Below are 22464 nucleotides of genomic sequence, written 5' to 3' on the forward strand. Positions count from 1 at the left end.
GGCGCCCATATAGGATGCTGGTGCTTCAGGCAGCAGCTTTACCCGCTACGCCACAGCACTAGCCCTGAAAAGTTCTTAATCTGAGAGTCCCCTGAAATTCTGTATATATTCATGTGTTTTTTTGACTTGAACATTTTTCTGGAGAGACAATCCTTAGCTTCCGTCACGTTTTCAAAGAGATCAAAGGTCCTCCGAAGGATAAGTCCTCTACAACCTGGTGTCCCTGGGCAGTCTCATTTACTCACATTTTGCTCCCAACTCAGTGCTGATGACTTCCAAGTCCCTTTGTCAGATCAGACCCCTCCCGACGTAAAGCACCTCAGTGGGTTCTCATCCCCTGCCCAGTCTAGAAGGCCTTTGAAGATCTGACCCATGGAAGCAAGTATTCAGCCCAGCAATTACGATTCCTGTGTCCCACATCAGAGTGTTTACATTAAATTTCTGGTTCTGTCTTCTGACTCCAGCTTCCTGCCAATGCAGAACCTGGGAGGCAGTGGCAATGGCTCAATTAACTGTGTTCTGGCCATCTATGTCGGTGACCTGGATCAAGTTCCAAGCTCTTGGATTTGGCCTGGCCTCCCCCTAGCCATTGCAGACATTTGGAGAGTGACCTAGTACATGAGAGACTTTCCTCTGTCTGTCTCTATATAGTTCTTTTTTTAAAAAAAAATTTTTTTGTTTATAAATATAAATTTCCATCTACATAGTTCACTGCTTCTCAAAAAAAAGGTAAGTGTGTGATCATGTATATATGTGTATATGTATATGTACATGTACATGTATTTGCATATGTATATAAAACCCTGACTGCCTCTCTCCAGCCTTCTGTCTTGAAGCTCCATGCCTTCTGGTTTGGGATTCAGGAAGAGTGAACTGCTTTTAGCTGTGCAGGGAGCCCAGGACTGCGCTGCACTAGCATGTCCCTCTTTGCCCTGGGGGCTTCTCACCCTTGCTCTGGGAGTTATATTCATTTCTAGAATAGGACGGCTTCCTAGCCCAGTTTTTGCTTTCTTTTTTTTTTTTTTTCAATGACACTGGAAGTATATTTTCAGCTCATATCTGATCACAAGCAAAATGAATTTATCAAGGAACAGTGATTTTAATTGGAAGGTGATTCTGGATGCTTTATGGGTTGCCTTAATGCTAATGTTTCAGTTATTCAAACTGAAATTTGAAAAGCAAATTCACCTCAGGCTTTACTTCCTCCGGGAAGCTGGTTCAGACACCCTCCCCCCTTCCGGGCTACCTCAGGCACTCTTCTGAGGTATGCTCAGAGGTTCTTACACTTTTTTCCCATTGTACCTGTCACACTTAGTGGTCATTCCGTTTCTGTGTTGGTCACCTCCACTGCAGAGCAGAGACGTGTCAGCCTCCTCTTCGTGCCCACACTTACCACGATCTCTGGAACAGAGCAGGTTCTCAGTAAATGTAGATTGAGCTGAACTGAAATGGAAAAATAATGGTGCTTACTCGCAAAAACTTCTTCAGATGCAGTTTCTTTTTGTTTCTTTTTTTTTTTTAAATTTAATCCCCCCCCCAAAAAAGAAACCATTTATTTAAGGAATACAGACTTCATGCATTTCATAAGTACAACTTTAGCAATATAGTGATTCTTCCCACCATACCCGCTCTCCCACCCACTCTCCCACTCCTCCTCCTCCTCCCTCTCCCATTCCCAGTCCTATTCTCCATTAAGATTCATTTTCGATTAACTTTGTACACAGAAGACCAACTCTATACTAAGTAAAGAGTTCAACAATTTGCATGGTAAAAAAAAACAAAAAGAAGACACAAAACAGAAAAACTGTTCCTCAACAATCGAGACAAGGGTCACTGAGTTCAGATGCAGTTTCTTGCCAGTGTGAAAGCTGTCAGAACCATAATGTAGTCCTTGTGGTTAAGCCCTAGCAGAAAACGAATACAGCTGCAAGGTTATGAGGGAGGGAATCTTAGGCACATATGGCTTAGAACAAGAACATCACAAAGACTCTGCCACAAACACTACTGTGCGTGGTGCACAACGGACACGCAGGTTCCCACTGCAGCGCTGCTCCTGTTTGTTACTTCAGCTGACACCTGCCTCCCGAGTTCACCCTACTCCAGCTCACTCTCCTCACTGTTCCCAGGAGATGTCAGTCTACGAAAACCAACTTCATGATATCTAAGCCAGGAATCATAACAGCAAAGATATACAGGTTTAACTACAAATATAAGACTGCACTGAAGACATTTATACAAAGGAAAATTCTAGATGGAACAAAGATTAAAACATTTTTTAAAAATCTCAAAGAAAAACATGTATGAAAACTCTTTTCATTATTTCTAAATATTTTTTAAAGAATTATTTGTTTGGGGGCCGGCGCTGTGGCACAGTGGGTTAAAACCCTGGCCTATAGCACCAGCATTCCATATAGGCGCCGGTTCGAGACCCAGCTGCTCCACTTCCAATCCAGCTATCTGCTATGGCCTGGGAAAGCAGTAGAAGATGGCCCAAGTCCTTGGGCCCCTGGACCCGCGTGGGAGGCCTGAAAGCAGCTCCTGGTTCCTTGCTTCGGATTGGCGCAGCTCCAGCCATTGCAGCCAATTGGGGAGTGAACAAACCATCGGATGGAAGACCTCTCTCTCTCTCTCTCTCTCTCTCTCTGTGTAACTCTCTCTGTGTAACTCTTTCAAATAAATAAATAAATATTAAAAAAAAAAAAGAAATTTCTGGGCCGGCACCATAGCTCACTACCTGACCTCATATGGCTAAAAAGATGGAATAAAACCACCTTCAGGCTACATAGGCGAGGTAGAGATGAAACAGAAATCATTTTCACATTTAGACTCGCATGCTCCTCCCTCTAGATATCTCATTACATGAATGACAACATTCCAAACTACGACAAAATACAAACTCTAAAACACTTCTGGTCCCAAGGGTTTCAGATAAGGAATACTTGACCTGTAGTTAGAACAAAACAATAATGCTTTGTGGAAAGGTTTTTAAAAATATCCAACGAAAAATGCTTTAAAAGGAAAAGCAAGCGGGAAAACCAGCTCTGTTGGCTCCGGGTCTAAAGTTCACCTTTTCTTTGGTACCAAGGTCCTCTGCAGGTTCTCCCTTAATGCTTCCAGCTGGACTTTGTTGCTCTCCCGATACCATGATCTATTCATAGGCCTATAAATGGTCCATGGGGGTCAGCGCTGTGGCGCAGCAGGTAAAGCTGTCACCTGCATCGCCAGCATCCCATATGAACGCCTGTTCCAGTCCCGATGGCTCCACTTCCTATCCTCTCTGCTAACAAACTTAAGGATGGCTCAAGTCCTCGGATCCCTGCCACCATGCGGAAGACCTGGAAGAAGCTCCTGGCTCCTGGCTTTGGCTTGGCCCAACCCCTGACAGCCATCTGGGGAGTGAACCAGCAGATGGGAGATCTCTCTCTCGGTCTCTCCCTCTCTCTCTGCAACTCTGACTTTCAAATAAATAAATAAATCTTTAACAAAAAAAACCAAAAAACAAAAAACAGTCTATGGGCTGCTCATGGGAGTAACTTTCTCCAGTGCCAGGTTCTTGCCCAGAGACCAGCAGGTGCTCAGTAAACAACTGTTGAGTGCTTGATTGCAGTGAGCACTGAGATCTGATGGATAGGTTGCAGGCAGATGATAGCAGTTTTTAGACCAGGTTAAGAAGGAAGCCAAAGCCTTGGAACACCTTTGTCCTGGGGGCTAGAGGACCCCTCTTGTTACTCTCAATTCCTTTTTAACCCTGACAACAGCAGGTACAGTAACAGTAGTCTGGCCGGTTTGGAGTGTGGTATCTGTGAAGTAGAACAGAAATGGCAGTGCCGGTAGGACTCAGCCTGCCATCCTCACAAGGTATGCTGGGCCCACAACACTGGGGCTAGCCTGGCTCAACTGGGGGCAGTGATGGGTCAGGGGGATTGGAGCTTCTGACTAAGCCAGACTTCAGCAAAATCCTCCCACCCTTCACCTGCAGCTCTATAGGCCATGATCCTCTGCCCCTCACCTGAGTGTATTCAACATGTTCTTTGAGCTAAAAGGTAAACTTGACTTTGGACAGGCAAATATTTATCCTGAACTAGGCTCCAATTGTTTGTGTTTTCCCAATGGTCATATACTCATGTTTTGGCTTGAAAATAAGAATCAATATCCTTCCCAAACTGTGGTTATTATTAAGAGATTTGGGGCCGGCGCCGTGGCTTAACAGGCTAATCCTCCGCCTTGCGGCGCCAGCACACCGGGTTCTAATCCTGGTTGGGGCACCAGATTCTATCCCGGTTGCCCCTCTTCCAGGCCAGCTCTCTGCTATGGCCCGGGAAGGCAGTGGAGGATGGCCGAAGTCCTTGGGCCCTGCACCCGCATGGGAGACCAGGATAAGCACCTGGCTCCTGGCTTCGGATCAGCGCGAAGCACCGGCCGCAGCGGCCATTGGAGGGTGAACCAACGGCAAAAAGGAAGACCTTTCTCTCTGTCTCTCTTACTATCCATTCTGCCTGCCCAAAAAAAAAAAAAAAAAAAAAAAAGAGATTTGGGAGAAATCAGGATTTCATACTCCTGTGCTGCTTTTTTTTTTTTTTTTACATAAAGTACATATGATTTCCCAATAAAAACTAATTGGCAATTGATAGCATACGTTGCTTACACACAAGCCTATGAGGCAGACAGCTTCCTGGCCAATCGGATACTTCAACTCTCTTAACTTTTATTTTCCTATTTAGTCATCCTCAAGTAGGGCAGAGTAGTGCATATCTTATATGGACTTTGTGAGGTTTTATCCCTCCGTTGGATGGTGTCTGATTTAGTAGCTGTCAGTTAAAAAAAGAAATCTCCCTTTTGGGGTTCTACTTGAAGCTCTGGCCTATGGCCTGTTATGCAACAGCTCTCAAATCTAAGGAGTGAAGCAGCATGAACACCTTAGGGGGGGCTCACACAGTAACTCCACGCCAGCATGGTCTGGGGTCCTCTTTTCCTTGGGACCCCTCACAGCACTTACATTTTCCACAAACGCTGCCCTCAACCAACATTTGCTGACGTTATTCGTAGACTTAACATAAGAGACTGAGGATTTCCAGCCCCAAAGCAGACCTAACCAGGAGGTACTTCCCAGCAGGGAACCATCCACAAACCCCTTACATTATACCATTTAACAACGGTTGCCTCTGGGTTGCAGGACTTCTGGTGGTTCCAGTTTTCTGACATGCACATATGACTTTCATGAACAAAAAAAAAAAAGTCAGTTAAAAAAAATAATACCACACAATCTGGTACTGGTTCCCATTTATCTACTTCCTCTCCTACCTTGGCACCTGCTTCTCTTCTTGCTTAGTCTCCAAGGCACCCAGGCCTTCTTACGAACACCTCCTCCGAAACTGTCCACAGTGGTTGTCTAGTGGAAAGGGTGAGGTTTTTTGAATCACTTGGACTGATGCTTGGATTTCAGCAAAGTGTGAACTTGGCAATACCTTCCACTTCCCTTTGCATTCTAGCCAGCATTTACTATTTTGAATAAATTCATTGTAAAAATATTTTTAGGAAAGCCATATAGGAAAAAAAAAATCGTATAGTTAATTGCACTTCTGGGAGCTAACACTATTAACTTGTCATGATTGCAGATTTACAAGCTTGCCCTCCTAGGCAAATACTTTTCCTATCATTTAAAAAAGTTTTATTCTCATTTTCTTCATCACTGTTCAAAACAGTCACAAATAGAAATCCAAGAAAAATACAACAGTTTCCCATACAGTGAAAGCTGATAGACTGTTCTCTGTCTTCACTATTTTTTAAAATGCTTTTAAAGTTGTTTTTCTAGGTAAACAGGTCAAGATTCATCTTTAATAAGTGTTTGTATTTCTCTGTAATCTAGTAAACATGGCTGTAGAAGCTAACAGCTATCTTTTCCTATGCTACGAAGGCACTTTCCTAGTACAATTCAACAGGAACATTTCAGGCCTGTAGAAACTAACAGCTATCTTTTCCTATGCTACGAAGGCACTTTCCTAGTACAATTCAACAGGAACATTTCAGGCCTAAATAGTTTTCAATGAGCTTTAAAGAGGGCTTAAGGTGTAACAATTATTCTTATAGTTCAGAGTTACAGAAGGAGCTGGTAGAAAACCCAGGTAAACAGCATTAACCACTGCTGTTGGGCGCAGGGTCAGGCTGTCTGCATTACCTCACTTTGCTAGGTCTGTAGAGAATAGTCTACCTTCTCTTAGTTCAGACACGGCTTCTGCGGTAGGGACTATTAAAAGCCTAAAATGATACAGCAATCTAGAGGTTTTGGCTGTGCTCCTTGGGGAAGCCCCGTGTAACCCCTTCAACTAAAAACCTTGGTGATTTCCAAAATCTCTACTCTTCCCTGTCCCCACGGTCCACTTCCTGTTCTGTCTAGCATCAAAACCCAGGCGTCACTCACTCTAGCGTAGGTTTTCTTAGAGAGTCTGCCCGTATTGTTGCGCTCCTCTAGCCAGGGCGTTTAACCTCCTTGGCTGGGCCCAACCAGAAGCGATCCAAACTTTCTAAAACGCTGAGCCCTTCCAAATGCGTAAGGCGCCAGCGCCAGTGGAATTCAGGCCAGAGTTTGAATCCTAGCTTCCTAGCTTTTGTTTTCCTTGTCCGTAAAAGAAGTGAGGCAACTCCCGCCTCCCAGAGTTAACTCTTGCACGCACTCTTTCTGGCTTCTAGCTGACCTGCTCAGGTACCCCGGTACCCTTCTGAGGTGGTCACCGGGAGGGGACGAGCCACCTGGAGGGCTCGGGCACTCGGACGCCCTAAGCAGCTGCTGCTTTGTCAGCGGTCATTCTCCAAAGAGGGCTACCGAGACCGCAGCGAGGCCATGGGGAGGAACTTCGTGGTACGAAATTTCACAGAAAGAAACTTTTCCTGGCAGAGATACCAAAGGCAAGAAGGGGCCCTGCGTGGTCTTCATGGGGCGCGTTTTTTTTTTTTTTTTTTTTTTTTCTTGCCCAGCGTGTCCCCGGGGCTGTGCTGATAAATCCAAGTTCCAGTTCTGATAGTCACCTTTCAACCCAAAATAGTTCAAATCCAAAAATATTTCTGGGCTTTTTCTTGCCAAGGAAAACTGCAGGCTGAGCCATTCTTCAGCGGGTCGCTGAGCGTCTGTCTCCCAGGCCCATTCCCACAGAGAGGGAGCTGGAGGAAGGGGTGTCCAGCCTGGAGGCCGACGACGGGGGGGGGGGGGGGGGGCGGGCGCATCCACATTCAGGCACACACCCCAGATCTGTCCGAGGGCGCCGAACTACGGACAGCGAACCCGCTCGGCCCGGCCCACGCCTTGCCGAGCATCACGAGACTTTACAAGAAACTGAAACTGGAAGCGGGAAAGTCCCTCTCTCTAACCTGGTCCTGCCTCCTGCGCCCGGAGACTGCTGACGGCCCCGCGGGCGGCGTCCTGATTGGACGAGGGCGCGGGGCATATAAGAGGGCTCAGGGGGCGGCCCCGGGCACTCCACGGGTGATCAGCGTTCCGTCCGCGATGTCGCGCTCCGTCGTGGGCTTGGCACTGCTCGCGCTGGTCTTGTTCCCCGGCCTGGAGTGCGTCCAGCGTGAGTGTCCCCTCCTTCTTTCTGATCTTTCTTCGCTCTCCCTACGCTCGTTGGCAGTCCCTGCGGTTAGCTCTGAGAGCCTCTGCCACAGGGTCTCCTTCCCGGCTGTGGGGCTGGGTCTGCAGGGCAGCGGCGCGGCGGCCGCTCGAGCCCCGGACTCGCTCCCTGGCTGCTCTCCGCAGGGGGCTGGGCAGGGCTGTGGGGACAGAGTGTCGGGGTGGGGTGGGGGTAGTTGGTCAGCTCCAGAGGGGCCCCCGTGCGGGGCCGGGGCCGGGCCTGCGGGTGGGAGTGGGTTTCTCTTCCGCGGCGCCGCTGGCTCCTGAAGCCGAGCGCAGCTGGAGGCAGGCGCGGAGCTGAAGCTGAGCACGCGAGGAAACAGGTGTGCGTGGCCGGGGTGGAGGGGACGTCCACCCATTCTGGCACCTCCAGACACAGGAAACCAAACCGTGGCGAGAAAAGGCCCCTGCGGCGTTCTTGGAACGGGTTGCCCGTTCCCATCAGCAAATTGCTCATTTCTGGCAATTTTCATCGCTTTTCCTAGCAGTCCCGGGAGCTCCCTGTGCTCTGCGGACTTTAGGAACTTTATGTCGTTTAATTTTGAAAATGCGCCTAGGACGACGTCCTGTAAGCGTAGTGAGCGTCCGCCTCTGACAGATGGGCAGACTGAGGCCCCGAGACGGCCAGTCACTTAACCAACGGAGGCAGACAGCGGGGACCGAACCTGAGCCTGACCTGGGCCTTTGGCGAGAGCTGCAAGCTTTTGTTCGGAAACTGGCCTCGTTGCCCCGGGGCGTGAGTCATCGGAGGGCGCTGGGGGGCCCCACCCCACTGTTGCCCATGGCTCTTGGCCTGGTGCTTTCTAAGATGGAGGGATTCTCCACTTTCAGTTTTGAGAAAGTGAAGGTTGCTTTGTCAGGCAGAGAGGTTGTAAACCCAGTGATGAGAGTCATCCAAGATGTTTACCAAGACTGTTGGGGGTGCCCAGGCCTTGGGCATTTTCTAAATACCGAACAAAATAACGGACCCTCTTTTCCCACAAAACTCCTATGAAACAAAGGGTTCTGGCTGTGGATATATAGTGTTGAATTTGAATATTATTTATTTTCAGAATACATATTGTATACATCCTCACTGATACTGATATTTGCTGGTGATAATAGATGTAATTTTTTTTCAAATAACAATCTGACATTTTAAAATATCTTATTTTGAAAATTTCCAAAGTAGTGCATGCTATGCATGTATCATTTCTGGAAGCTACACAGAAATGTACAGTGGCGATTGCCCGTGGGGGCCTGTTTTCCCTCTGTCCTGCCAGTGGGTTTCCTGTTTTACTGTGTGCATACTTTTACATTTAAGCCTCAGAAGCTTAAATACCTCTCCCAGAGTCACAGAGCCAGTAAGTGGCTGAGTCTAGGGTGTGCGAAGTAAGTAATGAAGTTTGAAAAGTCGGTTGGGACCAGCTCAAACAGACTCTTCTGTGATGTGTTAAGGCAGGGATAGGGAACCATTTTCCCCCAGGGGGCACACAAGATTATCAACTTAAAAATTAGTCCGCTACAAATTTATTGAATTTTGAGTTCCACCTACAGCTGCCTTGACAGGGCCACACCCAATGATTTTGTGGGCTTTCTATGGCCTACAGGCCAGATGTTCTCCACCTGTGCTCAGGAATTCTGTGGGTGCTAAGAAGCCATCAAAGGTTTTTGAGGGCCTTCAGAGCAAGGTTCTTAAATACTCAGCACAGTCTCTAAGCAAAGAAAAAGATATTGCTGGAAATCTGTTCCAAAAAAAAAAAAAAAAAGGCATATGAATGTACATGGCCCAGATACTAAGTCTTGGTTTACCCCTAAAAATGGAGGCAGCCTTTTGGGAAAGCGGAAGCATATTTGGCCAGAGTAGAAATGCCGTTGTGGCAAACAGGCGACCAAATTTACTCTCATTGCCTGACTGAGCTTGAGACCAGGTTATTCCCAAGTGAACATTTCTGGCAGTTTTCACTTGTCTTTCCTCAATGTTCCTCAGGTACTCCGAATGTTCAAGTGTACTCTCGTCATCCAGCGGAAAACGGAAAACCTAATTTCCTAAACTGCTATGTATCTGGGTTCCATCCACCCCAGATTGAAATTGAATTGCTGAAAAATGGGGTGAAGATGGAAAATGTGGAGCAATCAGACCTGTCTTTCAGCAAGGACTGGTCTTTCTATCTCCTGGCCCACACTGAATTCACGCCCAATGATAAGGATGAGTATTCCTGCCGTGTGAAACATATCACTCTCGCCAAGCCTATGATAGTTAAGTGGGGTAAGTCTTCAAGTTCTCTCCTTAACTGCTAAAAGTTGTATCTGAGCAGAGCCATAGCATAAAGCTGTTTGAGTCAAACAAACAAAACACTGCAATCTGGGATCATCAGGGAATGTTCCTAAAGCACTGATTAGTGGCACCTGCTGAGATGCCGTCTGCCTAGCATATCGCTGAACCTGTGGTCTGCTGTAGTGGGAGCAGGGAGCAGGGAGCGGCACTGGCACAGGGTGCTTGCCCTGCCTTTGCTTCTTGTCTACTGCCTTCCCCTGACTTTCCCGAAACCTCACAGGTACTTAGCATCACCAAGTATCTTAGGGAGGCCTCTGTCTGTAAACCCTGCTTTCCTGGCACCCTACAAACCGTGATCCAGTACTCTCTCTGGCTGGGTTTGCATATAAGGCTAGTAGGCAGAGTTGGTCCTATTGGGCATTTCTAAACAATGTATTTACCTTAGGAACAGCAGGCTGTTCTGACAGCCTCATTTCTGATAGACTTTTTTTTTTTTTTAACTATTAGACATTTTCTCCTTTTACATTTGTTTCTTAAAATGTTTAGTTTTTTTTTTTTTTTTAATTTTTGACAGAGAGAGTGGACAGTGAGAGGGAGAGACAGAGAGAAAGGTCTTCTTTTTTGCCGTTGGTTCACCCTCCAATGGCCGCCGCGGTTGGCACGCTGCGGCTAGCGCACCGCGCTGATCTGATGGCAGGAGCCAGGTGCTTTTCCTGGTCTCCCATGGGGTGCAGGGCCCAGCACTTGGGCCATCCTCCACTACACTCCCGGGCCACAGCAGAGAGCTGGCCTGGAAGAGGGGCAACCGGGACAGAATCCGGTGCCCCGACCAGGACTAGAACCCGGTGTGCCGGCGCCACAAGGCGGAGGATTAGCCTAGTGAGCCGCGGCGCCCGCAAAATGTTTAGTTTTTAACAGATTCAGTCTGGTTTGCAGATACAAGTCTAAGAATATGATGATATCCCCTTCCTTCTTCCCTTAGACTTTTTTTTAGTAGTAGATATTTTCTAATAGATTTCTAAAAAGTATATGGTGTTTAAAAGTAATAACTTAATGTTTTCCTTTTTTCTTTCTCCATTTTCTTTTTCATAGATCGAGATTACTAATCAACAGCATGGAGGTGGGTTTCTAAACTTAAGAAGATGTTTGTTTCACTGTCCTTGGAACTATTTTTCGATAACATTAACATGATAATCCTCACTCTGGAGGCTGACAATCAGAGTAGCATTTCCGTGGGTGAAGAAGAATCCTGGCAGATCACATACCCTTCTGTTTTGAAGTGGCGTAAGATGTGTGGCTGCAGGTGTGACTCTGTCAGCCCCACTGACTCTAAAGGGAGGGGCAGGGGAGCTGCCAGTGTGGTATGCTGGGATAGCGACACCAGTTACCAGTATCACCTGCAAGGGTTTGGCCTTTTCTGATATTTCTACATTGGGCTTCTTTGCTGAAAGTCCTCAAATAGGAACCACTCTCTAGGTTCTCTAAGCATTTGGCTTAGTGGTTAAGACAACAATTAAGACACCCATATACTATACTAAAGTGCCTGGGTTCAAGTCCAGACTCCAGCTTCCTGATTCTGGGCAGTGGTGATGGCTCAAGTAGTTGGGTCCCTACCACCCACATGGGAGACCTGGATTGTTCCCAGCTTCTGGCCCCAGCCCTGCCCTGGCTGTTGCAAGCCTTCTGAGACTGAATCAGTGGATGGGAGCTATGTCTGTCTCTCTGCCTCTTGAGTAAATAAATAAATAATTTTTAAAAGATTCATTTTATTTATTGGAAAGGCAGAATTATGGGGGGTGGAGATCTTCCATCAGCTGGTTCACTCCCCAAGTGGCCACAAAGGCTAGGGCTGAGCCAAACTGAAGCCAGGATCCACGAGCTTCTTCTGGGTCTCTCACATGGATGTGGGGGCCCAAGCACTTGGGCCATCTTCTGCTGCTTTCCCAGGTGCATTAGCAGGGAGCTGGATTGGAAGTGGAGCAGCTGGGATTCCAACTGGTGCCCATATGGGATGCTGGCATCAAAGGCAGTGGCTTTATTGGCCCCCAGTGTATCATTTTAAAAATTAACCACTCATTCTTTGCATAGCCAGCCAGAGAGAGGAATGATATAGTTTTTTTTTTTTTTTTTTTTTTTTTTTTTTTTTTGACAGGCAGAGTGGACAGTGAGAGAGAGAGAATGACAGAGAGAAAGGTCTTCCTTTGCTGTTGGTTCACCCTCCAATGGCCGCCGCGCTGATCGCAAGGCAGGAGCCAGGTGCTTCTCCTGGTCTCCCATGGGGTGCAGGGCCCAAGGACTTGGGCCATCCTCCACTGCCTTCCCAAGCCATAGCAGAGAGCTGGCCTGAAGGAGGGGCAACCGGGACAGAATCCGGTGCCCCGACCGGGACTAGAACCCGGTGTGCCGGAGACGCAAGGCGGAGGATTAGCCTGTTGAGCCATGGCGCTGGCCAGAATGATATAGTTTTGAGTTTTGTAGACCTCATTCCTTCAAACTGTTGTTTGTGGGCCTTTTGTATGTGGGCTCTGTTTGTCTTGTAGAGGCTGCCAGTCTATTAGTGGAGAGAAATGGAAACGTTGTTATAACTAGATCTAAAGATGCTCTAATAGATGTATCTCTACACAGAGTCTAGAGTAATGAAAGAGGAAGAACTTGGACTTCTCTGCATCTTTTTGAAAAGATTGATTTTGTGTATTTGAAAGGTGGAGTTAGAGAGAGAGAAGATCTTCCACCCACTGGTTTACTCCCCAGATGGCTGCAATGGGGTGGCCCAGGCTGAAGCCAGGAGCTTCTTCTGGGTGTCCCATGTGAGCACAGGGTCCTAAGCACTTGGACCATCTTCCACTGCTTTCCCAGACACATCAGCAGGGAGCAGAATCAGAAGTAGAGTGGCCAGGACTTGAACTGGCACCCATATGGGATGTTGGCATTGCAGGCGGCAGCTTTACCCACTGTGCCCCAATTTCACCCCCTTCTGTGCATCTTGAGTTGGAGTACAAAAGTAGAAAATTCAGCTTTTCAACAGAATTCCACTGCCCATCGTTTGATTCTGAAAACCCATTCAAATCTCCTATTATATTTGTGGACAGGGAAATTTATTTGAGAGAGCACCAGAGAGGTTGGTGTTCTGCCCAGTCGTACAATTATGCCATGGTAGAGCCAGGACCCAAACTCTAATGGCAGTATACTTTGCTATAAGGTTTTTGGAGCACCAATAGGACAAGCTAATGGGAGATGCTCTTTTGGCTTAGAGAATTGTCTCTAGCTACTTATTTTGTTTGTTATTTGTTTATTTGAGGGGAAAAGAGGGAGGAAGGGAGAGGTGAAAGGACAGAAAAGAGAAATATGTAGAGAGATGTCCCATTCACTTGTTCACTCTCCAAATGCCCACAACAGCCCCCTAAAGTTGAGAGCTGGGAACTCAATCCGGGTATCCCATATGGGTAGCAAAAATCAACTACCTGAACCATTACTGCTGCCTCCCAAGGTCTGCATTAGTTGTTCTAATGTGGGATAAGGCAATAGTTCCTTAATTGCTAGACCAAGCATCTACCCAACTACTTCTTAAAAAAAAAATAAATTAATTGCTAGACTAAGCATCTACCCAACTACTTTAAAAAAAAAAAAAAAAAGGAGGTGGGGGAGTGAACCAGTGGATGGAAGATCTCTTTCTGTGTCACTCTGCCTTTCAAGTAGATTAAAAAAACAACAACAACAACACTTTTTAAGAAAGGCAATCTACAGAGCAAAAGTTGGACAAGTTTGGTGGTGAGATCTGTAATTCAAATAAAATAAGTGTGTTTGCTAACCATTTTCTTTTTATTTTTTCAGGTCTGAGGATACCTCGTTTCAATTAGAGTATTTCAGGATTTGTTTCTTTTTAATGATGATATGTTTGTATACATCAACTTAAAATGATTGGCATCATCTTTATAATCCTACTTATAAATACAGTTTCCATGTTTTCTATACTTCTGGGAAAAATTGAAGGCTAACATTTGTGTCTTAGATATCTCAAAAGTAATTAATAACATATCAGTAAGAATCTTGATTGAAAACCTCATGCCTAAAAGCTATTCTTAGGGGTGGGGATCCATAGTTTGGGATGCCTGTATCTCTCACTGGCGCACCGATCAAGTCCTGACTGTTCCATGCTTCTGACCCAGTTTTCTGTTAATGCACCTGGAAGACAGCAGATGATGGCCTGAGTACTTCAGTTTCCCCAGCACATGTAGGAGATCTGATAATATTCCTGGATTCATCCTGGCCTACACCTGGCTGTTGCAGTTGTTTGGGGAGTGAACCAACAGATGGAAAATATATTTCTCTGTCTTACTTTCACTCTCTGACAGTCTGCCTTTCAAATAAATAAATAAATCTTTAAAAAATAAAACTATTCTGATTCTTTGGAAAGCCACAAGAAGGGCTGAAAGGAAAAAAAGAAAACCTAATATAATTAAAAATACCAGGAAGTCATATATCAAGCACTTACTATGCAGTAACTATACATCTCCTCTCATAAGTTAGATAAAATTATTCATTCTTTGGTCCTCCACAAGACTGATGAAATCCAAGAAATGGAAGAGATAATTCTTGTCTCTTGGTAAAGCACTCAGGTCTGACCAACGCCCACAGTGATGTGCAGCCTTCCCCTCCCCCAGGAACTACTTCCTCTTTTTTACTGGTTTCACTTAGGAAAAAAAAAGGATTTTTGCTGCCTCACAATGGCAGAATGTTACTTGCAGTGGTCTTCTAGGTATCTTCTGCTGTCTGCAAGTGCACGTGCCATCTTCATCATCTGAAGAGTCAGTATCTTGGGTCTAACTCGTGCTGAAGCAGGCTCCGAGTCAAGATCAATTGCTGGCAGCTTATTAAGAGAAGGCTTCCAGGACCAAACAGTAAGAGGGTAGAGGATAAAGGAGAGGGAGTGGAGAGAAGCCAAGTGAGAGTATAATTGCAGAAGTCCCATACTTAGTTCTGCTCCCATGGGGAGCTCAAGAACACAGAACACATCTCAAAGTTTGTCCTGCTTCAAAGCACAGGGGCTGGGCTTTGGTAATCCACATCCCTCTGTCTTCGGGTATGGAGGGTTGTGGGATGGGGCGGAAGAGAAAACTCCTGGATACCTCTAGTGCTCCCCAGTGTCTGAGAGTAATCTGCAGGTGCTAGCTGTTAGCAAAGTATGCAAGAGCTGGGGGTGGGGGTGGGAACTGGCTCCTAGAGCCAAAGCTGGGTTGGGCTTTAAGTTGCCATTGTGAGTTTCTGTTAGCTTCCTCTGCTGGGCCCCAACATGTGCAGTCCCAAACTCTGTGCAAAGTAAAAGTCTAAGGCATGGCCAGCGCCACGGCTCAATAGGCTAATCCTCCGCCTAGTGGCGCCGGCACACGGGGTTCTAGTCCCGGTCGGGGTGCCGCATTCTGTCCCGGTTGCTCCTCTTCCAGGCCAGCTCTCTGCTATGGCCCGGGAAGGCAGTGGAGGATGGCCCAAGTGCTTGGGCCCTGCACCCACATGGGAGACCAGGAGAAATACCTGGCTCCTGCCTTCGGATCAGCGTGGTGCGCTGGCCACAGCGCGCCAGCCACGGCGGCCGTTGGAGGGTGTACCAACGGCAAAGGAAGACCTTTCTCTCTGTCTCTCTCACTATCCACTCTGTCAATATATATATATATTAAAAAAAAAAAAGTCTAAGGCATTAGACCATTAAGGGGCGAATGTCACTGGACTCACCTGAGTTTGAATCCTAATTTCACAAAAGAGATTGCAACAGTTAATGTCACTGACTGGATCCTTTGTCACCATATCCACAATGAGCTAATTATTATGAACTTTACTCATTTAGTCAATCATTTGTTCAGCAAATATGGAGTATATATTCTCCACTAGGCACTGTTCAGAACTGTCCTGAGAGAAGGGGATGGTGATGAGAAGGGCTCTGTAAGAGGTAAAGCTCAAAGGCAACCGCTTCCATGTCCAGGGGTTTACTTTCATAGCCTGTTAGAACAAATCAGCTGAAATTCAGCAAAGAAATACAGGGGAAAACTTGGCACTGCACTGATGAAAAAGGCTCCATGGAAGACTCCTTTCCCTGAAGGGTTTCAGGTAGCATGATCCACACTCATCCTGCACAGTGAGGGTAGGGTAGGCCTGTAGACAGAGCTCTCTTCTGACAGAGGATGACCTTCTTACTGAGGGATTTTACAAAGTCTCATTGTATTCTCATGAACGTCGAGTCCTTCCTCCGTCAAAATCATGCTCTTTTATCTCTTTTAATCTTTCCCTGCCTCAATTTTATTAACTGTAAAATGAAGGGTTCTTGGCTACTGACTGGTGTTGTCACAATAAGAAAGTCACTTGTATAAAAGAACCTTACCTACTACATGTCTGGGATAGGAACTAAGTACCCATGCTTAGGCATGGCAGATTAAGGTGGGCACAGTCTCCAGGACCCCAGTGTAGACCAGACTAGAGGTTTCAACTCCATTCAAATGCAATATCTCTCCTCTCCCATTTTTCGACACTGCTTTTTAATGATAATTATTTTGGGGTGTCTCTTTCACTAATATGGTTATGAAAGTCAAGAAACGCAGTATATGAAGGCTCTGGACTGGCTCTACAGGCTGGTATAAAGAAGTGCCAGGTTCTGGCAACTGGCCCGGGATCTCTGTGAACTGGTGGCACTGAAGACTAACAGGTATATTGTACTGATGCTGTAGGGGCAGAAAAGGGGTGATCCATTTCCTGCCCATTATAAAGGATCATGACTGATACCCAGATAACAAAACATAGGTAACAAGAGAAAAGCATAACAAATTTACTAACATGTAAATGTGCATGGGAGCCACATAAGAGTTTCAAATACAAATATAAAAGCCCAGCTCAGCACTGGGTTAAGCTGCCACTTGGGATGCCTGCATCCCATACTGGAGTGCCAGTTTGAATCTTGGCTACTTTGTGCTTCCAATCCAGCTCCCTCCTCGTGTGCTTGGGAAGCAGCAGCAGAGGATGGCTCAAGTACTTGAGTTCTTGCCACCCATCTGGGAGACCTGATGGAGTTCCTGGCTTCAGGCTTCAGCCTGGTCCAGTCCTGGCTGTTACAGCTATTTGGAGAGTGATTAAGCAGATGGAAGATATCTGTCACTCTTATCTTTCAAATAATAAATAAATCTTTAAAAAAGAAAACTCAAAGGCCAGAAAGTTGAGGATCAAATGCCTTTTTCAAAGGGGAGAGAGTAAAGTAGGGGTGAAGGTGGCACTGTAGGCAATTTAAAGGAATAGTGAATGGTTTTTACAGGAGTGGATGGGCCTAGAACAACAGACAATGGCCTGCAACATAGTTCCTCAACTGAGTGTGGTATTTGATTTTCAGTCTCTCCTCTGTGATATGAGTTTAATCTTCACTGGTTAGTGAAATTTGAATAAGAAGAGTGAAGACAACTGGGTTCCTCTTTGGTGGATCCCCTCTTCAGGTAAATAGGGGAACTTTAGGGAAAGTCCCTCTCTGGGCTTCGGGAAAGAAAAAGGATAGGAGGCAGTGGTCCTAGGGCTGGGCAGGGTTTGCGAGATCTTGAGGCTGCTTTAGTTCAGCATGTCAAGGCACCATAAACAGTAGCTTGGATTCAGATATGGTATTGCTGGCTCTGGTATGATTCTCCTGAAAAAGGGATTTAAAATTATGCAAAAACTCACTAAAAACCTCTAGGCTTGGGGAAAAATGATATGGGACCTTAATCACATAAGACCCTAACATATTGGTTAATCCTTGCTGACTAGCTGATGCTGTTTAGACAGTGAGCAATTCAAGTAAAGCACATGTCCCACTTCCTGCTATTTCTCCCGGAGTGTACAGCAAGAAATAAGCAACAGCCAACCAGCAGCTTGTGCCATAATGAGCAATTTGCATTAACCCCCTCCCCTGTTCTTTGGTCTGTACATAGACAGTCAAGCTGCTCTGTTGTCATCTGGAACACCTATTCTAGGAAAGCAGATTACCTGTTTCTGGGTGGCCCTCTAATAACTGGCTCTAATAAACTCCTTTATTCTCATATTCAGTGTGCCTCAACTTGCTTCTGTGTTGAGATTTCAGAATGGCCAAAACTCCAGGTAAAATTCCAAAAATAAACAAAAAAACCAAAGTACATCTTCCTTTGAGTTGCTTGGTGTTCATGTTCCTGGAAAATTCAGTGTATGTAAGCCTGGCATAGATGGTCAATAAATATTCAAGAAATAAAAAACAGAAAAAATAAGACAACTGGAAAATAAAACACATTTTGACATGTGATTGTAAGCTCATATAATCAGCAGATTTTTCATATGTTGAGATTAGAGAGATAGAGAGGGGCCAGAGCTGTGGTGTAGTGGGTAAGGCCGGCATCCCATATGGGCGCTTGTTCGAGTCCTGGCTGCTCCACTTCTGATCCTGCTCTCTGCTGTGGCCTAAGAAAACAGTAGAAGATGGCCCAAGTCCTTGGGCCCCTGCACCAGCACGGGAGACCTGGAAGAAGCTCCTGGCTCCTGGCTTCGGATCTCCAGCCCTTGCGGCCAATTAGGGAATGAACCAGTGGATGGAAGAGCTCTCCCCTTCTCCCTTGCCCTCCCCTCTCTTTGCCTCTCCTTCTCTCTGTGTAACTCTTTCAAATAAATAAATAAATAAGTATATATATATATGTATATATATATATATATATATATATATAGAGAGAGAGAGAGAGAGAGAGAGAGAGAGAGAGAAACAAGGTAGGACCCTTGTGACTCAGCCCCTAAGTACCCCAAGTGACTTCATCATTGGAACAACCCAAACTAGTCCTATTAACTTCTAAAATGCACCAATGGGGAGCCTTGTTGCCTTACTGAGAATCACTTGTGCGCAGTGGACAGCTGCTCACGTAATCACTAGCAGGCATGGAGGAGGAAGCAACCCTGCCCTTCCTTTTCTCAGAAATCACCAGGCTTTGGAGAAAGGGAACTACAGTCGGGACTGTCCCCTTTTCTAATCTGAACCAGTGTTTTTTGCCCAGAGGCTGGTGATGAGTCACTCTGAGCTCGAGTTCAGTTTGGGCAGTTGAGAAACTGTAAAAGTAGATTAAAAGTGGGGGGGGGACCCTGTATTTTTCATCATCCAGTTGTGGGAGTTTGCAACGCACTGCCCCACTGGGTTACCTTCGCTTAGCTTGCTGTGCGCCACTGCCAGCCTGTGTGCATTCGTCATGAGTACACCCTCCTGCGTCGCCCAGCCTGGGGCTTACAACAGCCCCCCACTCTATACCCCCTGCCCCGCTCCACTTTGCGGCACAGGGTAGCCAGCCACTCGCGTTCAGCTCCCACAGTCTGCTGTGCCAGAACGGGAAGCAGCCTAGGGCCGGCCAAGAGGCGGGAGGTTGGAGCGCCGGCTTTCTGCTCTCTAATTGTTGAAGCCCTGTCTGGGCAGGGCTGGGCTGGACAGGACATGTATCTAGGTCATTGATGGCGCCTGGGTGGGCTTCGGGGGCAGTAGCGCTGCTTTCCGGGACTGCTCAGACTCGTCCTGAGGGAGCTCCTTCCCAAAGCAGAGAGCTGCAGGCAGGTCGCGAACTGCAGAGTGGAGGGCGGCGATCCAGGAAGAGGCAGGTGTCTGGAGTCTGAGAGATGTATTGCCTCGGTAAGCAGTGTGTGCAGTGGAGGGCGGGGTGCTGCACCCGCCTCGCAATTTCACCCATTTTCCTCCTGGGCTGCCACTTCTCCCCATCAGGTTCTAGAGCGTGCTCCTAAATCCAGATTGTGTTACACTAACTGTGTAACATTCGCCGACTTACGTATTTTGAGATATAATTCACAAAACAATTAACATTTAAAGTTTACAACTGAGTGAGTTTTTACCATATTCTGAGGGTTGTATACTCACCACCTCAATTCTAGAATATTTTCCTCACCCCAAACCCAACAGCAGTCACTTCCCATTTTTGCCAAGCCCCACAGTCCTAGGAAACCATCAGTTTTTCTATCTCTATGGATTGGCCTTTCACATTTCATATGAACTGAAATACACGAAATGTGTTTATACAGGAAGAAACAAGCCACTTGTGACTAGCTTCTCATCAAAAGTCATTCATATTGTAGCAAGTCCAGGCACTTCATTCCTTTTTATTGCTTTGTAATACTCCATTGCATGGATATACTAAGTTTTATTTATCTATTCATCAGATAATGGCTATTTGGATTGTTCCTACTATGGGCTATTATAAATAATCTTGTAATCAATACTTTGTGTAAGTTTTGGTGTGAATATAAGTTTTCAGTTCTCTTGGGGATACACCAAGGCTTGGAATTGTTGAATCATACAGAGAGCCCGTTTAACCTTTGAGGAACTCCCAGACTGTTTCCCAAAGCTTCATTCCAAAGTAGAATGTACCATTTCACATTCCCACCAGCAGTAATGTACTGGTAAGAGTTCTAGTTTTTCTATATACTTGCCAACACTTACCTGTATTTTTGATCATAGCTATTCTAGTGGATATGAAATGGTATCGCATTATGGTTTTGATTTGTATTTCCCCAATGACTAACAATGCATTATTTTAAATTACAAAATAATTTTAAAAGGATATATATGCTGAGGTTTTGAAAATTTAACTTCTGAGTCATGTGCCCCCAAACCACAGCCAAGTCTCTCCATGGCTAACGATTAGACTCTCTCTCTTTCCTGAAACAGGATCAGGGATAAAAATCTTCAAAACTCTTACTTGTATGGGTGGGAATTTGGGCTAGCAATTAAGACACATATGTCCTATATCAGAATGCCTGGGTTAAATCCTGGCTGTTGCTTCAGATCCAGTTTCTTTTAAATGTAGATCCTGGGAGGCATGGGCAATGACTCAAGTAGTTGGGTCCCTGCCACCTACGAGGGAGCTCTGGATTAAGTTCCCAGCTCCTGGCTTCAGCCCAAACTCAACCATTGTAACAATCTGGGAAGTGAACCAGAGAATGGGAGCTCTGTCTATCTCTGCCTCTCAAATAAAAAACCCAACTCTACTCATTGGCTCTGTTAGAAAGAGAATCCTGGGCAAGAAGAACCTGCAAGCAGATGAAATGATTAATTTCTTATTTGTTGTCAGAAACTCAAATGTGTAAAGAGCTTTTTGGTATCTCTTTTTACTTATATAAAAAAAGTGCTTCCTTGAGATTCTCATAATGGCTCTTGAATGAAGTACTGACCTTGGTATTTAATGAGGTTGTACTTCTCTTCAGGTATCCGTTGGGTTCCTCCTTCTCCCCACTACCTTCAGGCCATGGAATGAGGAGGGGCCTTCCAAACTTTAAATAAATGTAAATATATTTTTTGCATATGAATTTTCTCTATTCATATATATTTATACAAATCTTATTATGCAATTATTATACAATTATACATAATCATATATAATATAATGTAAATACAAACATATACAAATCTTACTATACAATCTTATTTTAGGTATTATCAAAGCTTAGTATTTTTCTCTTCCAGATTGAACTTTTTTTTTTTTTTTAGCATTTTGTGATGTTTTTATTGGGGTGAGGACACAGGGCGGGAAAGAGCATGCCTCGCAGGTGCAGGGAATGTCCGTGCTAGTCAGTCTTCCTGGGATGCTTTATGGAGCTTTTTTTTTTTTCTTGGCACTGCTCTTGCTGGTGGCAGCCTCCTAGGGCTGCTGCTCCCTTCCTGTTTGGCAGAGAATTTCCTCTTTTCCTCGGGGACCTTCCTGGTGCCCACCTCTTCATCATTCACCACTTCCTCCTGGGCCGAGGGTTTCTTCCTCTTGGGAGGGCTTACTGTTTACTTACAAGCCGCCCCCCCCCCCCCCCGCCGTCTCCTCCAGATGACTAACCAACCCCTCCTTGGAAAAAGACTTCTTCTTGGGTTTGGGGGAAGAGACAGATGGCTCTTCAATCCGGCAGATTGAACTGTCTTCTAAGAATTTTCCAGAGGATTCACCCCCTGTGGGAGCATAGCAGTTGTGGAGGTGGAAACAGGACTAGAACCAGAATCAGAGTTCAGATAGAGTGGAAAATCTGAGCTCTAAATTCTTTTTTTTTTTTTTTCAATGTGACAGAGTGAGAGAGAGACAGACAGAGAGAGAGAGAGAGGCAGAGAGAAAGGTCTTTCTTCCGTTGGTTCACCCCTCAAATGGCCGCTACGACCAGAGATACGTCGATCCGAAGCTAAGAGTCAGGTGCTTCCTCCTGCTCTCCCATGCACGTGCAGGGTCCCAAGCACTTGGGCCATCCTCCACTGCCCTGCCAGGCCACAGCGAGAGCTGGACTGGAAGAGGAGCAACCGGGACTAGATCCCGACACCCATATGGATACCCGCGCCGCAGGCGGAGGATTAACCAAGTGAGCCACGGCGCCAGCCCCTGAGCTCTAAATTCTTCTGTCCATCAAGAGTGACTAGCCCACAGCTGTGAGATGTTTGACATGTATAGCTTCTCTGAAGACTGAATCCAAAAAGCATGATAATTACAAGAATATGCTGTGATAGCATGGTGAATTCCAGACAAGCCTGAGGACACCTTCATCTGGGGAAGGAGATCAACTCCTGACATGGCCCTGGATATAGAACTCATAGAAC

General features: G+C 46.0%; 1 protein-coding gene across 1 annotated transcript; it reads left to right on the forward strand.

Moving 5' to 3' along the window:
• The first annotated feature begins 7458 nt into the window (after positions 1-7458).
• Positions 7459-14274, forward strand: B2M (beta-2-microglobulin). The gene is made up of 4 exons (XM_062205820.1): positions 7459-7568; positions 9594-9872; positions 10974-11001; positions 13713-14274. Exons 1-3 carry the CDS (start codon positions 7499-7501, stop codon positions 10985-10987), a joined length of 363 nt encoding a protein of 120 aa, XP_062061804.1. The 5' UTR covers positions 7459-7498; the 3' UTR covers positions 10988-11001; positions 13713-14274.
• The last annotated feature ends 8190 nt before the right edge of the window (positions 14275-22464 follow it).

This window comes from Lepus europaeus, chromosome 11, assembly GCF_033115175.1.
Source record: "Lepus europaeus isolate LE1 chromosome 11, mLepTim1.pri, whole genome shotgun sequence".
NCBI lineage: Eukaryota > Metazoa > Chordata > Mammalia > Lagomorpha > Leporidae > Lepus > Lepus europaeus.

What these genes read in the sequence shown, in the direction of transcription:
- B2M (XM_062205820.1), top strand. Translation starts at nt 7,499, where the DNA reads ATGTCGCGCTCCGTCGTGGGCTTGGCACTGCTCGCGCTGGTCTTGTTC. An exon ending in CGGCCTGGAGTGCGTCCAGC is followed by an intron (nt 7,569 to 9,593) that starts GTGAGTGTCCCC and finishes AATGTTCCTCAG; the next exon opens with GTACTCCGAATGTTCAAGTG.